General features: G+C 42.8%; 1 protein-coding gene and 1 long non-coding RNA gene across 2 annotated transcripts; both read right to left on the bottom strand.

The window, feature by feature from the left end:
- On the bottom strand, positions 1–10,675 carry LOC145549395 (myelin-associated glycoprotein-like). The gene is made up of 8 exons (XM_081601667.1): positions 10,051–10,675; positions 7,794–8,422; positions 5,850–6,149; positions 5,518–5,775; positions 4,253–4,869; positions 4,082–4,160; positions 1,437–1,476; positions 1–1,359 (listed from the first exon to the last, which is right to left on the bottom strand). Exons 2-5 carry the CDS (start codon positions 7,849–7,851, stop codon positions 4,562–4,564), a joined length of 924 nt encoding a protein of 307 aa, XP_081457793.1. The 5' UTR covers positions 7,852–8,422; positions 10,051–10,675; the 3' UTR covers positions 1–1,359; positions 1,437–1,476; positions 4,082–4,160; positions 4,253–4,561.
- Positions 10,676–17,485: 6,810 nt separating this feature from the next.
- LOC145549396 (uncharacterized) lies at positions 17,486–19,929 on the bottom strand. Its single transcript, XR_014085356.1, has 3 exons — positions 19,836–19,929; positions 18,675–18,742; positions 17,486–17,857 (listed from the first exon to the last, which is right to left on the bottom strand). It is a non-coding gene; the product is annotated as an uncharacterized LOC145549396 (long non-coding RNA).
- Between the last annotated feature and the right edge of the window lie 1,025 nt (positions 19,930–20,954).

The following is a 20,954-nucleotide window of genomic DNA, read 5'->3' as shown; positions in this document are numbered from 1 at the left end:
TTGATTTAGTTGCATTTACTTTTGATTAATGAAGCACAATTTTACAACAGATATCATCTCAAGACACATTATGACAAAAAGATCAAACGTATAGTCTAATAAATCCAAAACATTTCATTTGTATAAGCTGATCAAAACTGTTTACAAAGGATTTGATTTAATCCTGGCTATAGAAGAAACATAATCAATAGCAGTTTAGCTGCAAACTGCTGACACAATTATCCTTGAATTGAACATTGATTTTAGTGATCCAAGGATCAAGCGATCTTTACTTTTAATATAAGCTTGTCCTAACTGGACAGTAACAAATAAGGCTGTTTTATTTGGAATGTACAAACCTTTAAACGTTAACTTTTTTTTATTATTTATGGCAAATATCATACTAACGCCTCCAAACATCTGCAACAAAAATCTAATTTCAGATTTTCTTACTTTCAATTTAATTAGAACTCCAGTGACCTTAAAGCCCTTAAAAGACTACAACCCTTGAACATCAATACATTTGACATTATTTTGGATTTCTATAATGTATTTATGTTCATATCTTGTTTTCTGTTGTCCATTTTATTTGGTCATGTATATTTCTTAGTTATTGTTATTGGTTATTGTTATGCAAAGTTATTGGAGGAACAAAAGAGACAGAATATAAGGAAAGGAAACTGAAATGCCGCATAAACAGTTAAACGCCTTTCAAAATAAGAGTGAATATACATAGCTAACTTGAAAAGTCAACCAAAGCAATTCAGATTTTAAAGTTTATCCAATTAAAAGTTTACAAATCAGCCACATAAATTAGTGCTTTACAATTCCTCTGGAAAAATGTATTTAGGAGAAGCTGAGTTTGCTAAACATTTTCAAAATTAGCCAAAGCAGTGTCAATAAGGGCTACTAAATAAAAACAAACAAAAAAAAACTATACCGAATAGCCCTGATTTAAAAAAAAAGATCTGTTTGAAATTCTAATCTTAGAAAAAGTTGAATGTTGAAATTGTTGGAGAAAATGGAGTACAGACCATAAAAACTTGAGGACCTGCAGGTTAAAAGAAACAAATCCTCTTTTCGTCTAAAGTGAATTGGTTCATGACACAAAGCAAAAGAAAACAAATTCTTATCTCAGGATAAACATTACATTTTCTTCTCCTCAGTGCATTTCTCTGGACTGTCAGCAGCCTGTGTTGAGACGTTTTCTGGCTTTGACACTGTGACCTGTGCGTTCACCGTCTCCTCATGTACATTGTAATACATTGGAATCACTGCTGCTTTAGGCGTCTTCTCGATGGTTTTGACTTCCCCACAATGCAGTTCTTCCTCTTTCTCAAATACCGGATTCTGAACGCCACCGTCTACACCCACTTGACTCTGCAGAAAAAAAAATTAGCATGGAACAAACAAAATCTCACTTTAGGGCTCTCCACAAAGGATGAACATTCCCCCACCTGAGTCTTTTGTGGCGCTGAATGTTTGGTCTTAAAATACCTGCAAGACATTAGAGAGTTGTCAGATAAATCAAAGATAAAGTCGTTTTTTGGGGGGGGGTTTTCCCAAGACATAGTGTTTCTATGTTTCTTTGGCCAAATGAGATGTTGGGTGTGGCCAACCATAGGGCAAAGAGTATCTTCACCATAGGGCAGATTCCATGGCAGATCAGTCACGATTTGGAGTCTGCAATGTCATTTTCATAAAACAATGAAGACAGCGTCAATGGACATACCCCGTACTTGCAGTATTGTCACGGCCCAATGTGAGGACCAATTGGGCCGATGGTGTCAGTTCTACTAGCATGTTTCTTAGCAAGAGACATAAAGGACTTCAATGTTGTTCATCCCAAACAGGCTCCCAGGATGCATTGCAGCAGTATGTCTTAGAGATAGCTACATAAGCAGTGACAATACCAGTGACAAAGAAATAATCCACCATGGCTTAAGGAGTTGTACAAGGTGTGAATGGAACCAAAACACTGACACTTGAAGGTCAAACTCCCTATTAATCCCCATTCTCAGTGTTATAGGGTGCGTTCACACTGCAGCCTGAAGTGACCCAATTCCGATTTTTTTGACGTAATGCGACCTGTATCCGATCTTTTCATTACAGTGTGAACAGCACAGGTCAGATTCTTTTTCGAATGTGACCCATATCCGACACCTATCCAATTCAAATGCGACCTACCGTTCAGGTCGCATCCATCCGAACTGAACGTCACTGATTCTCAACAAATCTCACTATTCTGTATCCTGATGCATGCAAGTGGGAAGAAAAACAACAACTATGACGGACTATAATGGGGATTAAGTTGTTAATATGCTGCTCCTGTTGGACAACAACTTAAAATATGTAAGCTAAGCTCCACCATTAGCCTCCATGTTTACTTCCGCAAACACTGAGGACTACTTTTTATGGCGGGTGGCAGAATACTGAGAAGGCTGACGCTATTGCGCCCCCTATAGTGCGCATGCGGGACGCTTTCAGGTCGTTTGCCCGTTCACACTGCAGAACACATACAGGTTGCATTTACCTGCAGTGTGAACGGCCCTGGCAAAAAAAATCAGAAAAGTCAAAAAATCGGAATTGGGTCACTTCAGGCTGCAGTGTGAACGCACCCATATTGTGTTCACCTAAAGGAGGCTCCAGAAAACTTCAGAGTCTTTATTTTAGTTCTATGATGCCAAAGTCCGGATCTCCTGCAAATTTTAAGCTACCTTAATATAGCAGGTCTTCATGTTTATTCCAATTTTTTTGTTTTTTTGCTGAAATCCATTTTTTTTATGGTCCTTCATACGACTTACTGAATGATGAAATCAGACTTGTGTGTGAATTGTTTAAGATGCAGATATGACCCCCTTGTGCAGAAGAACATAGATATCACACAGCAACACACTGATTAGAGAAGTAATAATGGATGAAGCTATCTATGAAGAGATCTTTGTGACATTACTGGGAGTCAACAGTATTGTCACAAAATCATAACACAGAGGAAGTCAATAAAAAGGAAGAACTAACAGCAATGGTCTTTTGCAGAACTGCAATTTCTGTAGAGAAGCTTGTTTGGATGTGTAGTTGGAGCCCGGAGAGCAGTGGAGTTGTCATGTGATGTGCTTCAGTGACACAGACTTATTTCATCATTTCATAATTACAATTTCCAGTTACTGTTTATGTCTGGAATGATTACATATGCTGCACAGTTCACAGCAAAGATGTAAAATTTGGATGAATGTAGCATGTCCGTTCTGATAACAGTTTCTTTCAAAATTACATGTTACTATAAATACACTATACACTATATGTATCCCATCTAGTACCACATATGAAGTGGCACAAATCTGGTTTTAAGGGGCTGAAAAGAGCAGAAGTGCTCTATTCATGCTGTTGGGAGAAAGTTGGACGTGTTGCCTATGGGCAAGAAAATTTGATTAGTTGGTAGGATGGTAGATCTTAGATTCTAGACTTGTGCCACCATGATTTAGGTAATGTGGTAGTCAGCAACTACTGCCTTAGGATCAAGTTCAATGCAGTTGCAGATTCACAGTAACTTCAATTGTTCACATATTCACACACTGGTAGTGGTAACTGTACCCACATGCCGTATTCTTTTTAAATCTCTGTCTGGCTGCATGTTCAGACAGAGACATTGGAGTCTCTATATCGAGATGGAACCTTTTCCCATTATCGATGAAATAGTTGGTTCAAACTCCCTCCTTCGGTTTCTCTGCTTTTTGGTTCTGCTCTGCATCCACAAAGCCTCCATTGATTGATTAAATTCTATCAACAATCTGAATAATATCTATAAAAACATCTGCAAAACTTAATTCGGCCAATTTGACCTTGGTATTAATTTACTGACGTAATTTACTGGTTTCCAGATGTAACAATTCCTGCTGTTAAAAAACAAGGAATGTAAAATTAACAAAATACATCCTCGTCGAAAGCTTCTCCTATAACTCAATTTTGATGTAACACTTTTTAAAAAATCTCGTAACTGGTCTAATACTAGATAATTGAATCTTTATAAAAGTTTAGAGTATGTATTCTACTTAATAGGTTCAGGTCTTTATTTCATTTCAAGATGTTTAAATGTGAAACTCACCAAATAGACACAACCAGAAAAACAAGAAAGCAGATGACCACAATAATCACCACGGTGACGGGCACCAAAAGATTTTCACCTTGCAGAAAGAGAACAGACACAAATAATTATGAATTACAAATAATTACAGGCAGCTATTTCTCAAAGTAGACAGTGAAGTTTAATAATTACCTTTTGTAATAACTAGTATAACTGATGATATATTGTGACCCAGATCATTTGTAGCCAAACAGAAATAGTTTCCTCCCTGAGTCACTGTGACGCTGGAATGTCCTTCAGAGAATGTTTTGTTGTTCTTGAACCAGGTGAATCTGGGTGGAGGTTTGGCTCTGCTGGAGCAGCTCAGCTCCACCCAGCTACCTGCTGACACCAAACCTGATGTACTGATGGATGCTGAGGTGTTTCTAGGAGCATCTGAGGAAAATGAGACACATGAACTTTACTGATCAGAAACAGCTGAACCATGACCTGCTGATAGGATCACTTACATGAAACACTGAGAGTCACTTCTGTCTCTGCTGTCTTGTTTCCTCCAATCACAGGGTATCTGGCAGAACATGTGATGTTGTATCCATCATGTGTGTCTGACAGAGTGATGTTCTTCTGGATTTTAGTTGTAAAGGTTCCATCTGTGTTTTTCTCTGTTTGTCTGAGAGAGTCTTGTTGGAGATTCCAGGTGAGTTCAGGAGGTGAGTTTGGACAGGGAGTGAGAGCTGAGCAGGTTACAGTGACAGACTGATGCTCCTTCAGGTCAGAGGGAACATTAATGCTGGGACTCCAAGGAGAATCTGGTGATTCACATTAAAACACATTTCACAAAAACATGCAAAGTAATAGTAATATATAGGTTATAGATCTGATTGTAGGATAAACGAAACTGGCAATATTAATCTGTCTTTTTCCATTCAGCACCTCACATTAAACCAGTGGTTCCCAAAGATTTTCTTCTAGGCCCCCCTATGGATTACAATAAAATCCCCCTGGCCCCCACCCCTACAAAAAAAACAAATCGGCAAACACATCGTTCAACCAGACATAAACCTATGCACTTATTTTGTTTTCAAACTCCACTGAAGTTTATTTCAAACTTCAGGTTGCAACAAAACAAACTACAAACCATCTTTATAGTGAATCACTGTTTTTTTTCTCATTCTATACTGTAGATGAGTTATCTTTGCTGTCAGTGTTATTTCAAAAATATTTCTTTTTTTATTTGTCACAATTGTCAACCTTGTTATCATCAATACATTTTAAAAAAGCCACTGTGTGAAATGGGTTTAAAACATGAACAGCTCCTTGAGAGGTTTTGTTTTTTGTTTTTTTGGGTTTTTTTCTCAATCTTCTCAGCGCCCCCCGTCCTGCCAGCGGGCATACCCCACACATTGGGAACCACTGCAATAAACACATGTTTGAAACATGAAGCAGAAAATAATTACCTTTGATTCCAATACAGACCCTGGATGATGTTTCATTACCCAGACCATTTGTGGCCATACAGTAAAACTCTCCTCCCTCAGTAACATTGAATCCATAAACCTGCTCCATAGATACATTCATGGCTCCATGTTTGCTGTTCTTGAACCAGGTGAATCTGGGTGGAGGTGTGGCTCTGCTGGAGCAGCTCAGCTCCACCCAGCTACCTGCTGACACCAAACCTGATGGACTGATGGATGCTGAGGTGTTTCTAGGAGCATCTGAAGAAAATGAGACACATGAACTTTATTGATCAGAAACAGCTGAACCATGACCTGCTGATAGGATCACTTACATGAAACACTGAGAGTCACTTCTGTCTCTGCTGTCTTGTTTCCTCCAATCACAGGATATCTGGCAGAACATGTGATGTTGTATCCATCATGTGTACCTGACAGAGTGATGTTCTCCTGGATTTTAGTTGTAAAGGTTCCATCTGTGTTTTTCTCTGTTTGTCTGAGAGAGTCTTGTTGGAGATTCCAGGTGAGTTCAGGAGGTGAGTTTGGACAGGGAGTGAAAGCTGAGCAGGTTACAGTGACAGACTGATGCTCCTTCAGGTCAGAGGGAACATTAATGCTGGGACTCCAAGGAGAATCTGGAGTTTTACATAAAAACATAAGTTTTACGAAAAAAATATACAAGTAATATTTTGGTCCAACAATAACTTTACTTGTAGAATTGAGCTTCAAAATAACTCGGATCATGTTATTCTGTGTTGCTTTGTTTTATAAAAAAAAGTATCTACATGATCTTAAAGCTGCAGTAGATAACGGTTATAACATATTTGACATATTTGCTAAATATTTGCTAAAACTGTCACCATGTCCTGGCAGTATAAAATGAGGGAGATGGTCTGAAAACAATTAAGCTCCTCTGCATTCTCTGTTGTCCTACTGCCCTCTGCAGAAATGCATCACTCCCAGTGAGAAACAACCAATCAGAGTCAGGATGGTCTTTGCACTCAGTCTGGCTTGGATACATGCTGGTCACAACCGTCCTCCACACAAAGGTCGCTGTGGATTTCGGTATATATTGCCAGTGCGATGTAGCTGAGCTAATGGCAGAGGATCCAGGAAAACCTTCTCACTTTCATGACAGGCTGTAATGTGATGCAGAAGCTGTGGAGGGAGGAATGTAGCACAGCAAAGAACAAGGGAGAGGAGCTGTGTGGTTTCCTTGTTCAAGATTTCAGGCTAGGTTTTCTCAGAACTCCCTACTTAATCTTTAAAGCTCAGTCAATCAAGCTCATGTAAGCACTGCTCACACCCTTCCCCTTACTCTCTGCTACGCTACAGCTCCTCCCCAACAGGGGAGCTAGCTGTGAATGTACAGGCTAGTAAGAATGACGACACATAGTGCAGGTAGTGGGAGACAAAAGGACACTGGCTAAAAGAACATCACTGATGGACAATGTCTCCCACAACCTGCATGAAGCTGCTGCTGAACAGAAGAGCTGCTTCAGTGACAGACTGATGCATCCTAAGTGCAGTAAGGAGATTTATCATAGATCCTTCCTCCCAGCCACTGTTAGACTTTACAACCATCAAACTCAATAAGTGTTTACATACATGACATACATGCTGGTATCTGTATAACTTTACTGCTGCAGTTTTTTCTTGAAACTATTTGTCAGTAGTTTGTCTTCCAATGCACAAAGAGACATGCACATTTGTAACTGTTTAAATTAACCAACTCTGTTAACAATCATCTGGACTGGAGAACGGTATGTTTTATGACCTCATGGTATTTAAAAATGTATCCTTACTGTGCCATATTTTTATTCAATTTACTCCTTTCATATGTATCTCATGATTGTATCGTTCTCTGAATCAAATTGCTGTAATTATCATTTCTCTGCTATTGCACAATAATTTCTATTCTTTCTTAATCAGTTTTCATTGTTTCTCCACAAACACAAACAGCTGCAGCAAAATATCTGTCATTAGACATGATGGACAGTGATATCCACCTTCCTCCTGTCTCTCATTGGTTGTTTCTGACTGGGTTGCATTTCTGTAGATAGCAATAGGACCACATGGAGGAGGCAGAGGAGCTTAACTTTATTTTTTCAGAAAATTTCTTTCACATTTAGACAGATTATCTGTCTCTTACTGCCAATACAACGTGATAGTTTAAGAAATATCAAAAACATATATATTTTTAGTAAAGGTTTCCTAATGCAACTTTAAGGAAACACATGCTTTGAAAGAATCTGAAACAAGAAGCAGAAAACCATTACCTTTGATTCCAGCACAAACACTGGATGATGTTTCATTACCCAGATCATTTGTGGCCATACAGTAATATTCTCCTCCCTCAGTGGCGTTGAAGTAAGCCGGCCCCTCAGATACATTAATGTCTCCCTCTGTGCTTTTCCTGAACCAGGTGAATCTGGGTGGAGGTTTGGCTCTGCTGAAGCAGCTCAGCTCCACCCAAATACCTGCTGACACCAAACCTGATGGACTGATGGATGCTGAGGTGTTTCTAGGAGCATCTGAGGAAAATCAGACACATGAACTTTATTGATCAGAAACAGCTGAACCATGACCTGCTGACAGGATCACTTACATGAAACACTGAGAGTCACTTCTGTCTCTGCTGTCTTGTTTCCTCCAATCACAGGATATCTGGCAGAACATGTGATGTTGTATCCATCATGTGTGTCTGACAGAGTGATGTTCTCCTGGATTTTAGTTGTAAAAGTTCCATTTGTGTTTTTCTCTGATTGACTGAGAGAGTCTTGTTGGAGATTCCAGGTGAGTTCAGGAGGTGAGTTTGGACAGGGAGTGAAAGCTGAACAGGTTACAGTGACAGACTGATGCTCCTTCAGGTCAGAGGGAACATTAATGCTGGGGCTCCAAGGAGAATCTGGGGTTTTACATAAAAACATAAGTTTTTTGAAAAAAATATACAAGTAATATTTTCGTCCTACCATAACTTTACTTGTGGAATTGAGCTTCAAAATAACTAACTCAGATCATGTTATTCTGTGTTGCTTTGTTTTATAAAAAAAAGTATCTACATGATCTTAAAGCTGCAGTAGATAACGGTTATAACATATTTGACATATTTGCTAAAACTGTCACCATGTCCTGGCAGTATAAAATGAGGGAGATGGTCTGAAAACAATTAAGCTCCTCTGCATTCTCTGTTGTCCTACTGCCCTCTGCAGAAATGCATCACTCCCAGTGAGAAACAACCAATCAGAGTCAGGATGGTCGTTGCACTCAGTCAGGCTTGGGTACATGCTGGTCACAACCTTCCTCCACACAAAGGTCGCTGTGGATTTCGGTATATATTGCCAGTGCGATGTAGCTGAGCTAATGGCAGAGGATCCAGGAAAACCTTCTCACTTTCATGACAGGCTGTAATGTGATGCAGAAGCTGTGGAGGGAGGAATGTAGCACAGCAAAGAACAAGGGAGAGGAGCTGTGTGGTTTCCTTGTTCAAGATTTCAGGCTAGGTTTTCTCAGAACTCCCTACTTAATCTTTAAAGCTCAGTCAATCAAGCTCATGTAAGCACTGCTCACACCCTTCCCCTTACTCTCTGCTACGCTACAGCTCCTCCCCAACAGGGGAGCTAGCTGTGAATGTACAGGCTAGTAAGAATGACGACACATAGTGCAGGTAGTGGGAGACAAAAGGACACTGGCTAAAAGAACATCACTGATGGACAATGTCTCCCACAACCTGCATGAAGCTGCTGCTGAACTGAAGAGCTGCTTCAGTGACAGACTGATGCATCCTAAGTGCAGTAAGGAGATTTATCATAGATCCTTCCTCCCAGCCACTGTTAGACTTTACAACCATCAAACTCAATAAGTGTTTACATACATGCTGGTATCTGTATAACTTTACTGCTGCAGTTTTTTCTTGTAACTATTTGTCAGTAGTTTGTCTTCCAATGCACAAAGAGACATGCACATTTCTAACTGTTTGAATTAACCAACTCAGTTAACAATCTTCTGGACTGGAGAACGGTATGTTTTATGACCTCATGGTATTAAAATATGTATCCTTACTGTGCCATATTTTTATTCAATTTTCTCCTTTCATATGTTTCTCATGATTGTATCTTTCTCCGAATCAAATTTCTGTAATTTTGATTTCTCTACTATTGCACAAGAATTTCTATTCTATCTTAATCAGTTTTCATTGTTTCTCCACAAACACAAACAGCTGCAGCAAAATATCTGTCATTAGACATGATGGACAGTGATATCCACCTTCCTCCTGTCTCTCATTGGTTGTTTCTGACTGGGTTGCATTTCTGTAGATAGCAAAAGGACCACATGGAGGAGGCAGAGGAGCTTAACTTTATTTTTTCAGATAATTTCTTTCACATTTAGACAGATTATCTGTCTTTTACTGCCAATACAACGTGATAGTTTAAGAAATATAAAAAACATATATATTTTTAGTAAAGGTTTCCTAATGCAGCTTTAAGGAAACACATGCTTTGAAAGAATCTGAAACAAGAAGCAGAAAACCATTACCTTTGATTCCAGCACAAACACTGGATGATGTTTCATTACCCAGATCATTTGTGGCCATACAGTAATATTCTCCTCCCTCAGTGGCGTTGAAGTAAGCCGGCCCCTCAGATACATTAATGTCTCCCTCTGTGCTTTTCCTGAACCAGGTGAATCTGGGTGGAGGTTTGGCTCTGCTGGAGCAGCTCAGCTCCACCCAGCTACCTGCTGACACCAAACCTGATGGACTGATGGATGCTGAGGTGTTTCTAGGAGCATCTGAGGAAAATCAGACACATGAACTTTATTGATCAGAAACAGCTGAACCATGACCTGCTGATAGGATCACTTACATGAAACACTGAGAGTCACTTCTGTCTCTGCTGTCTTGTTTCCTCCAATCACAGGATATCTGGCAGAACATGTGATGTTGTATCCATCATGTGTGCCTGACAGAGTGATGATCTCCTGGATTTTAGTTGTAAAGGTTCCATCTGTGTTTGTTTCTGTTAGACTGAGAGAGTCTTGTTGGAGATTCCAGGTGAGTTCAGGAGGTGAGTTTGGACAGGGAGTGAAAGCTGAGCAGGTTACAGTGACAGACTGATGCTCCTTCAGGTCAGAGGGAACATTAATGCTGGGACTCCAAGGAGAATCTGGGGATTCACATTAAACAAACAGGTTAAAAATGAATTTCTCATTTCCGTGTTCAAGTTTTATTTATCTATTTTTTTCACTTGTTTTAATTGTTTTAAATCCACAATAATTCCTAGGTTATGTATCAAGGACAAAAGCTAAAGTTTTTTTAAACTCATGGAGAACATATCTTGTTCTGTCTGAAAAAACTTGGGCAGTGATTGTCCATCTGTCAATTTTTGAGTATACAAAATCATAAATTCACTATTGGTGTAATGGTGACATGTGCCTGTTGTTTTTGTTTTGACTCCATCCATGTCGTGTCCCTCATCTCCCTGATTCCCTGCAGCTGTGCCGCTCCCTGATTGCTCCCCTTCTTAAGCCTCCCTCCGCAACCTGCACACTGCCAGATTATCGAACGCTTTCAGCAAGTAGTTTCTAGCTCTTCATCCACGCCCTGTGTATCACTGCCTCGCTCTTGCCCTTTGGATTTTCCCCTTTTGCCTTCCCTTGTTGGACTGCTGTTTTTGCCTACCCGGATCTCGACCCTAGCCTGTTCTCTGACGCCGCTCACGCCCACTCCCTCGGACTCTGCTATCTTCCACCTCGTGTATGACCTCGGCCCGGCTGACCAAGAACTGGATCTGGACTCTATTCCTCTGATCCCCGGTTGTGAGTACGCAGCCCTGCATCTGCGCTTCTCCCTCCGCCCCCACGCACTATCTTCCAGCTAGTGCTTCAGCTAGTTATCCAGTGTGCCGCCCTTGGCTGTCTCCAATAAAGATCTGTGGTTTTCTGCTCACTCCTGTCTCGTGGCTGATTTCGGGTCCTCCTAGTGTGCATTACAGTAAGACTGAACGTCTCAACCAAGAGGTGGAGATCAAACTTCGCATGCTCTGCGAACAAGACCCTACCAATTGGGTACAGAATCTGCCGTGGGTGGAGCATGCTATCAATTCTCTTCCCTCCAGTGCCACGGGGTTATCTCCCTTCCATACCGTTTATGGTTTCCAACCACCAGTTTTCTCCTTGCAGGAACGGGCTGCCATGGTTCCCTCTGCCCATGCCTCAGCCAGGAGGTGCCTTAAGGTATGGAAAAGGGCCCGCAGGGCACTCTTAACTACTTCTGCCATATATTCTAGATCTGCCAACCGACACAGGATCCCGGCCCCCGCTTATCTGGTTGGGCAAAAGGTATGGCTGTCAACCAGGGACCTTCCGCTTCGGATGGTGAACAGGAAGCTGGCTCCACGTTTCGTCGGACCATTTCCCATCTCCAAGGTGATTAACCCGGTGGCCGTCCGTCTCCGGCTGCCTGCTTCCCTGAGGGTCCATCCCACCTTCCATGTCTCACGCATCAAGCCTGTCTCCGCATCCCGATTTGTGCCCTCCTCCGGACCCCCTCCTCCCGCCCGAATCTTCGCTGGGGGGCCTGTCTACACGGTGAGGCGTCTTCTCAAGTCCAGACGATGGGGCCGTGGAGTCCATTACCTGGTGGATTGGGAGGGTTATGGACCTGAGGAGCGGTCGTGGGTTCCGTCCCGCCACATTGTGGACAAGGCTCTCATCCGAAGTTTCCATCGTGATCACCCCGACCAGCCTGGTGGTCCTTCAGGAGCCGGACCTTGAGGAGGGGGTACTGTAATGGTGACATGTGCCTGTTGTTTTTGTTTTGACTCCATCCATGTCGTGTCCCTCATCTCCCTGATTCCCTGCAGCTGTGCCGCTCCCTGATTGCTCCCCTTCTTAAGCCTCCCTCCGCAACCTGCACACTGCCAGATTATCGAACGCTTTCAGCAAGTAGTTTCTAGCTCTTCATCCACGCCCTGTGTATCACTGCCTCGCTCTTGCCCTTTGGATTTTCCCCTTTTGCCTTCCCTTGTTGGACTGCTGTTTTTGCCTACCCGGATCTCGACCCTAGCCTGTTCTCTGACGCCGCTCACGCCCACTCCCTCGGACTCTGCTATCTTCCACCTCGTGTATGACCTCGGCCCGGCTGACCAAGAACTGGATCTGGACTCTATTCCTCTGATCCCCGGTTGTGAGTACGCAGCCCTGCATCTGCGCTTCTCCCTCCGCCCCCACGCACTATCTTCCAGCTAGTGCTTCAGCTAGTTATCCAGTGTGCCGCCCTTGGCTGTCTCCAATAAAGATCTGTGGTTTTCTGCTCACTCCTGTCTCGTGGCTGATTTCGGGTCCTCCTAGTGTGCATTACAGTAAGACTGAACGTCTCAACCAAGAGGTGGAGATCAAACTTCGCATGCTCTGCGAACAAGACCCTACCAATTGGGTACAGAATCTGCCGTGGGTGGAGCATGCTATCAATTCTCTTCCCTCCAGTGCCACGGGGTTATCTCCCTTCCATACCGTTTATGGTTTCCAACCACCAGTTTTCTCCTTGCAGGAACGGGCTGCCATGGTTCCCTCTGCCCATGCCTCAGCCAGGAGGTGCCTTAAGGTATGGAAAAGGGCCCGCAGGGCACTCTTAACTACTTCTGCCATATATTCTAGATCTGCCAACCGACACAGGATCCCGGCCCCCGCTTATCTGGTTGGGCAAAAGGTATGGCTGTCAACCAGGGACCTTCCGCTTCGGATGGTGAACAGGAAGCTGGCTCCACGTTTCGTCGGACCATTTCCCATCTCCAAGGTGATTAACCCGGTGGCCGTCCGTCTCCGGCTGCCTGCTTCCCTGAGGGTCCATCCCACCTTCCATGTCTCACGCATCAAGCCTGTCTCCGCATCCCGATTTGTGCCCTCCTCCGGACCCCCTCCTCCCGCCCGAATCTTCGCTGGGGGGCCTGTCTACACGGTGAGGCGTCTTCTCAAGTCCAGACGATGGGGCCGTGGAGTCCATTACCTGGTGGATTGGGAGGGTTATGGACCTGAGGATCGGTCGTGGGTTCCGTCCCGCCACATTGTGGACAAGGCTCTCATCCGAAGTTTCCATCGTGATCACCCCGACCAGCCTGGTGGTCCTTCAGGAGCCGGACCTTGAGGAGGGGGTACTGTAATGGTGACATGTGCCTGTTGTTTTTGTTTTGACTCCATCCATGTCGTGTCCCTCATCTCCCTGATTCCCTGCAGCTGTGCCGCTCCCTGATTGCTCCCCTTCTTAAGCCTCCCTCCGCAACCTGCACACTGCCAGATTATCGAACGCTTTCAGCAAGTAGTTTCTAGCTCTTCATCCACGCCCTGTGTATCACTGCCTCGCTCTTGCCCTTTGGATTTTCCCCTTTTGCCTTCCCTTGTTGGACTGCTGTTTTTGCCTACCCGGATCTCGACCCTAGCCTGTTCTCTGACGCCGCTCACGCCCACTCCCTCGGACTCTGCTATCTTCCACCTCGTGTATGACCTCGGCCCGGCTGACCAAGAACTGGATCTGGACTCTATTCCTCTGATCCCCGGTTGTGAGTACGCAGCCCTGCATCTGCGCTTCTCCCTCCGCCCCCACGCACTATCTTCCAGCTAGTGCTTCAGCTAGTTATCCAGTGTGCCGCCCTTGGCTGTCTCCAATAAAGATCTGTGGTTTTCTGCTCACTCCTGTCTCGTGGCTGATTTCGGGTCCTCCTAGTGTGCATTACAGTAAGACTGAACGTCTCAACCAAGAGGTGGAGATCAAACTTCGCATGCTCTGCGAACAAGACCCTACCAATTGGGTACAGAATCTGCCGTGGGTGGAGCATGCTATCAATTCTCTTCCCTCCAGTGCCACGGGGTTATCTCCCTTCCATACCGTTTATGGTTTCCAACCACCAGTTTTCTCCTTGCAGGAACGGGCTGCCATGGTTCCCTCTGCCCATGCCTCAGCCAGGAGGTGCCTTAAGGTATGGAAAAGGGCCCGCAGGGCACTCTTAACTACTTCTGCCATATATTCTAGATCTGCCAACCGACACAGGATCCCGGCCCCCGCTTATCTGGTTGGGCAAAAGGTATGGCTGTCAACCAGGGACCTTCCGCTTCGGATGGTGAACAGGAAGCTGGCTCCACGTTTCGTCGGACCATTTCCCATCTCCAAGGTGATTAACCCGGTGGCCGTCCGTCTCCGGCTGCCTGCTTCCCTGAGGGTCCATCCCACCTTCCATGTCTCACGCATCAAGCCTGTCTCCGCATCCCGATTTGTGCCCTCCTCCAGACCCCTCCTCCCGCCCGAATCTTCGCTGGGGGCCTGTCTACACGGTGAGGCGTCTTCTCAAGTCCAGACGATGGGGCCGTGGAGTCCATTACCTGGTGGATTGGGAGGGTTATGGACCTGAGGAGCGGTCGTGGGTTCCGTCCCGCCACATTGTGGACAAGGCTCTCATCCGAAGTTTCCATCGTGATCACCCCGACCAGCCTGGTGGTCCTTCAGGAGCCGGACCTTGAGGAGGGGGTACTGTAATGGTGACATGTGCCTGTTGTTTTTGTTTTGACTCCATCCATGTCGTGTCCCTCATCTCCCTGATTCCCTGCAGCTGTGCCGCTCCCTGATTGCTCCCCTTCTTAAGCCTCCCTCCGCAACCTGCACACTGCCAGATTATCGAACGCTTTCAGCAAGTAGTTTCTAGCTCTTCATCCACGCCCTGTGTATCACTGCCTCGCTCTTGCCCTTTGGATTTTCCCCTTTTGCCTTCCCTTGTTGGACTGCTGTTTTTGCCTACCCGGATCTCGACCCTAGCCTGTTCTCTGACGCCGCTCACGCCCACTCCCTCGGACTCTGCTATCTTCCACCTCGTGTATGACCTCGGCCCGGCTGACCAAGAACTGGATCTGGACTCTATTCCTCTGATCCCCGGTTGTGAGTACGCAGCCCTGCATCTGCGCTTCTCCCTCCGCCCCCACGCACTATCTTCCAGCTAGTGCTTCAGCTAGTTATCCAGTGTGCCGCCCTTGGCTGTCTCCAATAAAGATCTGTGGTTTTCTGCTCACTCCTGTCTCGTGGCTGATTTCGGGTCCTCCTAGTGTGCATTACAGTAAGACTGAACGTCTCAACCAAGAGGTGGAGATCAAACTTCGCATGCTCTGCGAACAAGACCCTACCAATTGGGTACAGAATCTGCCGTGGGTGGAGCATGCTATCAATTCTCTTCCCTCCAGTGCCACGGGGTTATCTCCCTTCCATACCGTTTATGGTTTCCAACCACCAGTTTTCTCCTTGCAGGAACGGGCTGCCATGGTTCCCTCTGCCCATGCCTCAGCCAGGAGGTGCCTTAAGGTATGGAAAAGGGCCCGCAGGGCACTCTTAACTACTTCTGCCATATATTCTAGATCTGCCAACCGACACAGGATCCCGGCCCCCGCTTATCTGGTTGGGCAAAAGGTATGGCTGTCAACCAGGGACCTTCCGCTTCGGATGGTGAACAGGAAGCTGGCTCCACGTTTCGTCGGACCATTTCCCATCTCCAAGGTGATTAACCCGGTGGCCGTCCGTCTCCGGCTGCCTGCTTCCCTGAGGGTCCATCCCACCTTCCATGTCTCACGCATCAAGCCTGTCTCCGCATCCCGATTTGTGCCCTCCTCCGGACCCCCTCCTCCCGCCCGAATCTTCGCTGGGGGGCCTGTCTACACGGTGAGGCGTCTTCTCAAGTCCAGACGATGGGGCCGTGGAGTCCATTACCTGGTGGATTGGGAGGGTTATGGACCTGAGGAGCGGTCGTGGGTTCCGTCCCGCCACATTGTGGACAAGGCTCTCATCCGAAGTTTCCATCGTGATCACCCCGACCAGCCTGGTGGTCCTTCAGGAGCCGGACCTTGAGGAGGGGGTACTGTAATGGTGACATGTGCCTGTTGTTTTGTTTTGACTCCATCCATGTCGTGTCCCTCATCTCCCTGATTCCCTGCAGCTGTGCCGCTCCCTGATTGCTCCCCTTCTTAAGCCTCCCTCCGCAACCTGCACACTGCCAGATTATCGAACGCTTTCAGCAAGTAGTTTCTAGCTCTTCATCCACGCCCTGTGTATCACTGCCTCGCTCTTGCCCTTTGGATTTTCCCCTTTTGCCTTCCCTTGTTGGACTGCTGTTTTTGCCTACCCGGATCTCGACCCTAGCCTGTTCTCTGACGCCGCTCACGCCCACTCCCTCGGACTCTGCTATCTTCCACCTCGTGTATGACCTCGGCCCGGCTGACCAAGAACTGGATCTGGACTCTATTCCTCTGATCCCCGGTTGTGAGTACGCAGCCCTGCATCTGCGCTTCTCCCTCCGCCCCCACGCACTATCTTCCAGCTAGTGCTTCAGCTAGTTATCCAGTGTGCCGCCCTTGGCTGTCTCCAATAAAGATCTGTGGTTTTCTGCTCACTCCTGTCTCGTGGCTGATTTCGGGTCCTCCTAGTGTGCATTACAATTGGTTTACAATTACAAAGTCCTAAATTAAATAATGTAATCAACATTTTTAAGTTCAGCAATTTTATCACACAATCACTTTTTACAGTGAAAGTACAAGTAATATTAAACACGTTTGATAATATTGCTTTATAGCGCTTCAGCAGTATCATGTGTCACTGAAAATAATTCATTTAAATTGCCAATATACAGATAGAAATGTGAAAGAATGCGGTCAAAAATTACAATTGTATTTTTTTTACTTCCATAATGGAAATCCAATATAGATTTTTATTTGAAAGAAATGGATATTAAAGACATTCTTTTCATTTTTGGAATGTAAACAAAAGCAGAAGTTTTCAAATTGATCATTCTTTTACATTGTTTTATTTCCTTTGTTTTAAATTTGCCTATTTCATCTGGCATCAATAAAATAAAAAAATAAAAATTTGTTGATTGATGGATATAAATAATTCTTAACATTGTACTTCACTATCATAAACAAGCAAAAAGTTTCTTACCTTTTACTGTTATATTAATAGGATGACAAACATCTAATGCCTTGAATAGCCCGTTCTCAATGCGGAGGTAGTAGTTGTCAGTGTAAGTCGTATTTAAATCAGGAAACACAGTGGTGCAGTCTTCCTGACTCAGGTTTCCAATCATATTCAGTGAATAAATGTTAACTGACCCACTGCTGTTGAAAATAAGAGCGCTTGGATGTTGCTTAAAATATGGGTTATTTTTCAACCAAATTCCGTAATAAACGTTACTTTGGCCAAATGTGGAATGTGTTGAATTGAAGCTACATGGGATTTGCAAACAAGATCCACTCAGAGCTTCCATCTGCCCAGGTGTGTTAGCAATAAGGACTGGATCTGGACAACCAGCAAAATCACCTGTAATAACAGACAAATAATGAACATGATGTGGAGCAAAATCTTCCTGAAGATAAATTTCTTGATGAAATAGAATAGAATAGAATAGAATAGAATAGAATAGAATAGAATAGAATAGAATAGAATAGACTTTTTATTGTCACTGTAACAATGTAACATTGTACTATCAAATTTGGATGCAATTATCCAGATAAAAACAATGCCTCACTTATAAAAAGATGATAAATATTTACTTATATTGCTCTTGTCCCTTAATAAAAAGTTAACTTAAAACTAAAATAGACATAAGAAACAGACGATGTCAAATTGACCACTTAAGAGAATTCAGCTTGACGATGCTGATGAGTAAAAACTGTTTCTCAGTCTATTGGTTTTAGTCTTTACAGATCTGTTCAAGTAGTGCATGTCATTGGTGAATTTTCATGATGTTCCTGAATCATGTGCCTGCAAACAGCGATTCAGTTTGCAGGCAGAGGACAGCCGATTATCTGCTGGACGACCTGAAGGCACCTGTGGAGCTTTTTTTTTGTGTGTGTTACTATGCAGCTGGAAATTCAGTAAGACAGTAAGTTAGAATATTTTCCACAGTGCAAAGATAAAAGGACAACAGCAGTCTCTCAGGGATGTTGCTTCTTCTGATAACTACAAAGTAAAAAAAAACTCTTTCACTTCTTCATCACATCCACACTGGTAAGTGGCTACATCATGTCATACTTCTTCCTGAAGCTTGAGCCTCTAAACAATATCAAGATTACATATTGCAGAGTAATGACTCATGTAATGTCTCCAAATGAAAGGAAGACAACAAACTTCTCACCTGGAAGAAAGACGACACTCAGTAACATGCTGACTGTCAGCACGTTCTCAGACAGAGCCGCCATCAGACTGTAAAAAGATGAAAACAGCTGCTGAGTTTCAGTGTTTTAAACAAACTGCATGTAAAAATGTATTTACCAATTTGCTTAGCATGTCATGATCTGTATGTATTTGGACCTTAAATCTCACTTGGATTCCTATTGATCATGCATGTGTGGGATATGTGTGATATGTGTGTGCTGTGTGAAGGATACACTATGGGGTCACATCATAGTGTAGCCTACATATAAAGTGACACAGAGTCAGAAAAACACAGGAATAACATGAATTGTGACAACCTTAACAATGAACATCCTTTGGAATAATAATAATAATAATAATAATAATAATAATAATAATAATAATAATAATAATAATAATAATAATAATAATAATAATAATAATAATAATAATAGTGAATTGAAACACAAAACATAAAAAAACAAAGGAAAAAAATACAACAGTTAGTTATAACTAATGCATTGAAACATCATTGAAACATTGAAAAATGTTAAATAATGATTAGAGACATATCTTCACTAAAAACAACATGAATATATATCCTCTGGTATGTCATGTTCCTTCACATATCATATAATTATTTTGGGCTGCAATGAGAAAAATTGCAGCCCAATTTTTTTGGTGACATTTCAGCCCTGGTTCTCTTAGATTAGTAACTATTATTTTCCCTGAGGTTTTAGTTTCCCTGTGTATCTGTTTAGTTTTTCATCCTCTGCCTGAATGGAGAATAAGAAGAGAACCAAAAACAGATATTCACAGTGTTTAGTTTATTATCCTCAATTCTCATTTATGAGAATAAATTGGTTTCTCTGTAGGTTTCCTTGTGATTTGTCTCATTTTTGTTTTAATTTCTTTTTCACTTTCCCAGGATTTCCCAAGGAGAAAAAGCAGGTTTCCTTTTTTATCAGTAAGCATTAAAAAGAGAATATCCAAGCTCCTGTCTTCATTTTGGTTCATCTTCAAACTTAAACTACATGACACAGAGCTCATGAACAACTGCAGCAGAGCTTTTTGGTAAGAAATTTAAAGACATTCAAAGAAAAAGACTGGTTTAGCACAAACACATATTGTGAAAAGGATTTTTCATTAAAAATGTTCTTACCTGAATAATGTGCAGATAAGCGAGAAAAATGTTAATCTGGTTTCATAGGAATTTCACTTCATGAGTAAAACATCTAACAAGCAACTTCTGTGTTTGAAAGTCAATGTCACGTTATTGTCTAGTTATTTATTCTTCAGATTGTTGTAAAAGAGGATGTTAACCTTTTATTTTTAATAGATCTAATTTAAATTTTCGGCCGCAGGAACAATGCATTTATTAGACAAAGAATGTGATAAATATCAGGACTGCCAGTTTCAGAGAACAAGAAAAAACACAGATACGCTTCGCAGAAAAACCATGCCCATAATATAATACCTCCCAAATATTATGATGTCATATTGCTAAAATGTCTTATTTTGTGTTGCTCCTTTAATTTAAACAGTTTGAGACCAAACTGTTCTCATTTGCTTTGTGAAATCCACAAGCAGAACTTTCTTCTGCTCACAAAAATGAACTAAGTGACTCTTATTTAAAGCAAAATGTTTACAAGGTCCTTTTAACTTTTATTTTATGCATATTTTATTCATCTTTTACTTTTATCAAAGTAACCACTTTTAGTTGCAGTAAAGTTCTCCACCCTGTTGGCATCTCTTGCATATTTTCCAGAGCTCTGGTGGAGTGAACAAGAGGAAACTGGTACACAAAATGATGAAAATGATAAGTGGGTTTCTTATGATTCATTCTGCTTGGCAGATATAAAATGTTTGCACACCGCATTCAAAGATGTGTAAAGAACGCCATAAATAGGTTTAAAACTCTTCTCACCTTTAAGGTGATGCATATTCTGTTACCAAAAGAATAAACAAAACTAGTAGAGAGAAATATTAATAACAACTCTAATAAACTTGTTGAATCAGAAGAGTTGAGAAGTACTTACTAGGGCTTTATCAGGACATTATCTAATTGCTCATTATCAGAGTAGTTGTCGTATTCAATCATTATTTGCCCAATGAATTGTAAACAGTGTGTTTACAAAGAGTCCCTGTCTGTCATGTTGACGGTGCTTTTCAGATGAGATCATTATTTTACATTACATTATTTTACTGCTGCTGTTGGATGAAGAAGACGTTTTGGTGGTTATGATATTTCAGATGTAAAACAAAAGTAAAAGAACTCATG

The sequence above is a fragment of the Poecilia reticulata genome, chromosome 20 (genome assembly GCF_904066995.2).
Source record: "Poecilia reticulata chromosome 20, P_reticulata-male-v2, whole genome shotgun sequence".
NCBI lineage: Eukaryota > Metazoa > Chordata > Actinopteri > Cyprinodontiformes > Poeciliidae > Poecilia > Poecilia reticulata.
This window is presented reverse-complemented; position numbering and strand designations above follow the sequence as displayed.

Bases quoted from the DNA above. Each gene is read 5' to 3' on its own strand.
- LOC145549395 (XM_081601667.1), bottom strand. From the start codon at position 7,851: ATGGCCACAAATGATCTGGGTAATGAAACATCATCCAGTGTTTGTGCT. The intron at 6,150-7,793 runs GTAATGGTTTTC...GTAAAACTCCAG, and splicing joins TGTTTGTGCTGGAATCAAAG to ATTCTCCTTGGAGTCCCAGC. The intron at 5,776-5,849 runs GTAAGTGATCCT...CATTTTCTTCAG, and splicing joins AGTGACTCTCAGTGTTTCAT to ATGCTCCTAGAAACACCTCA.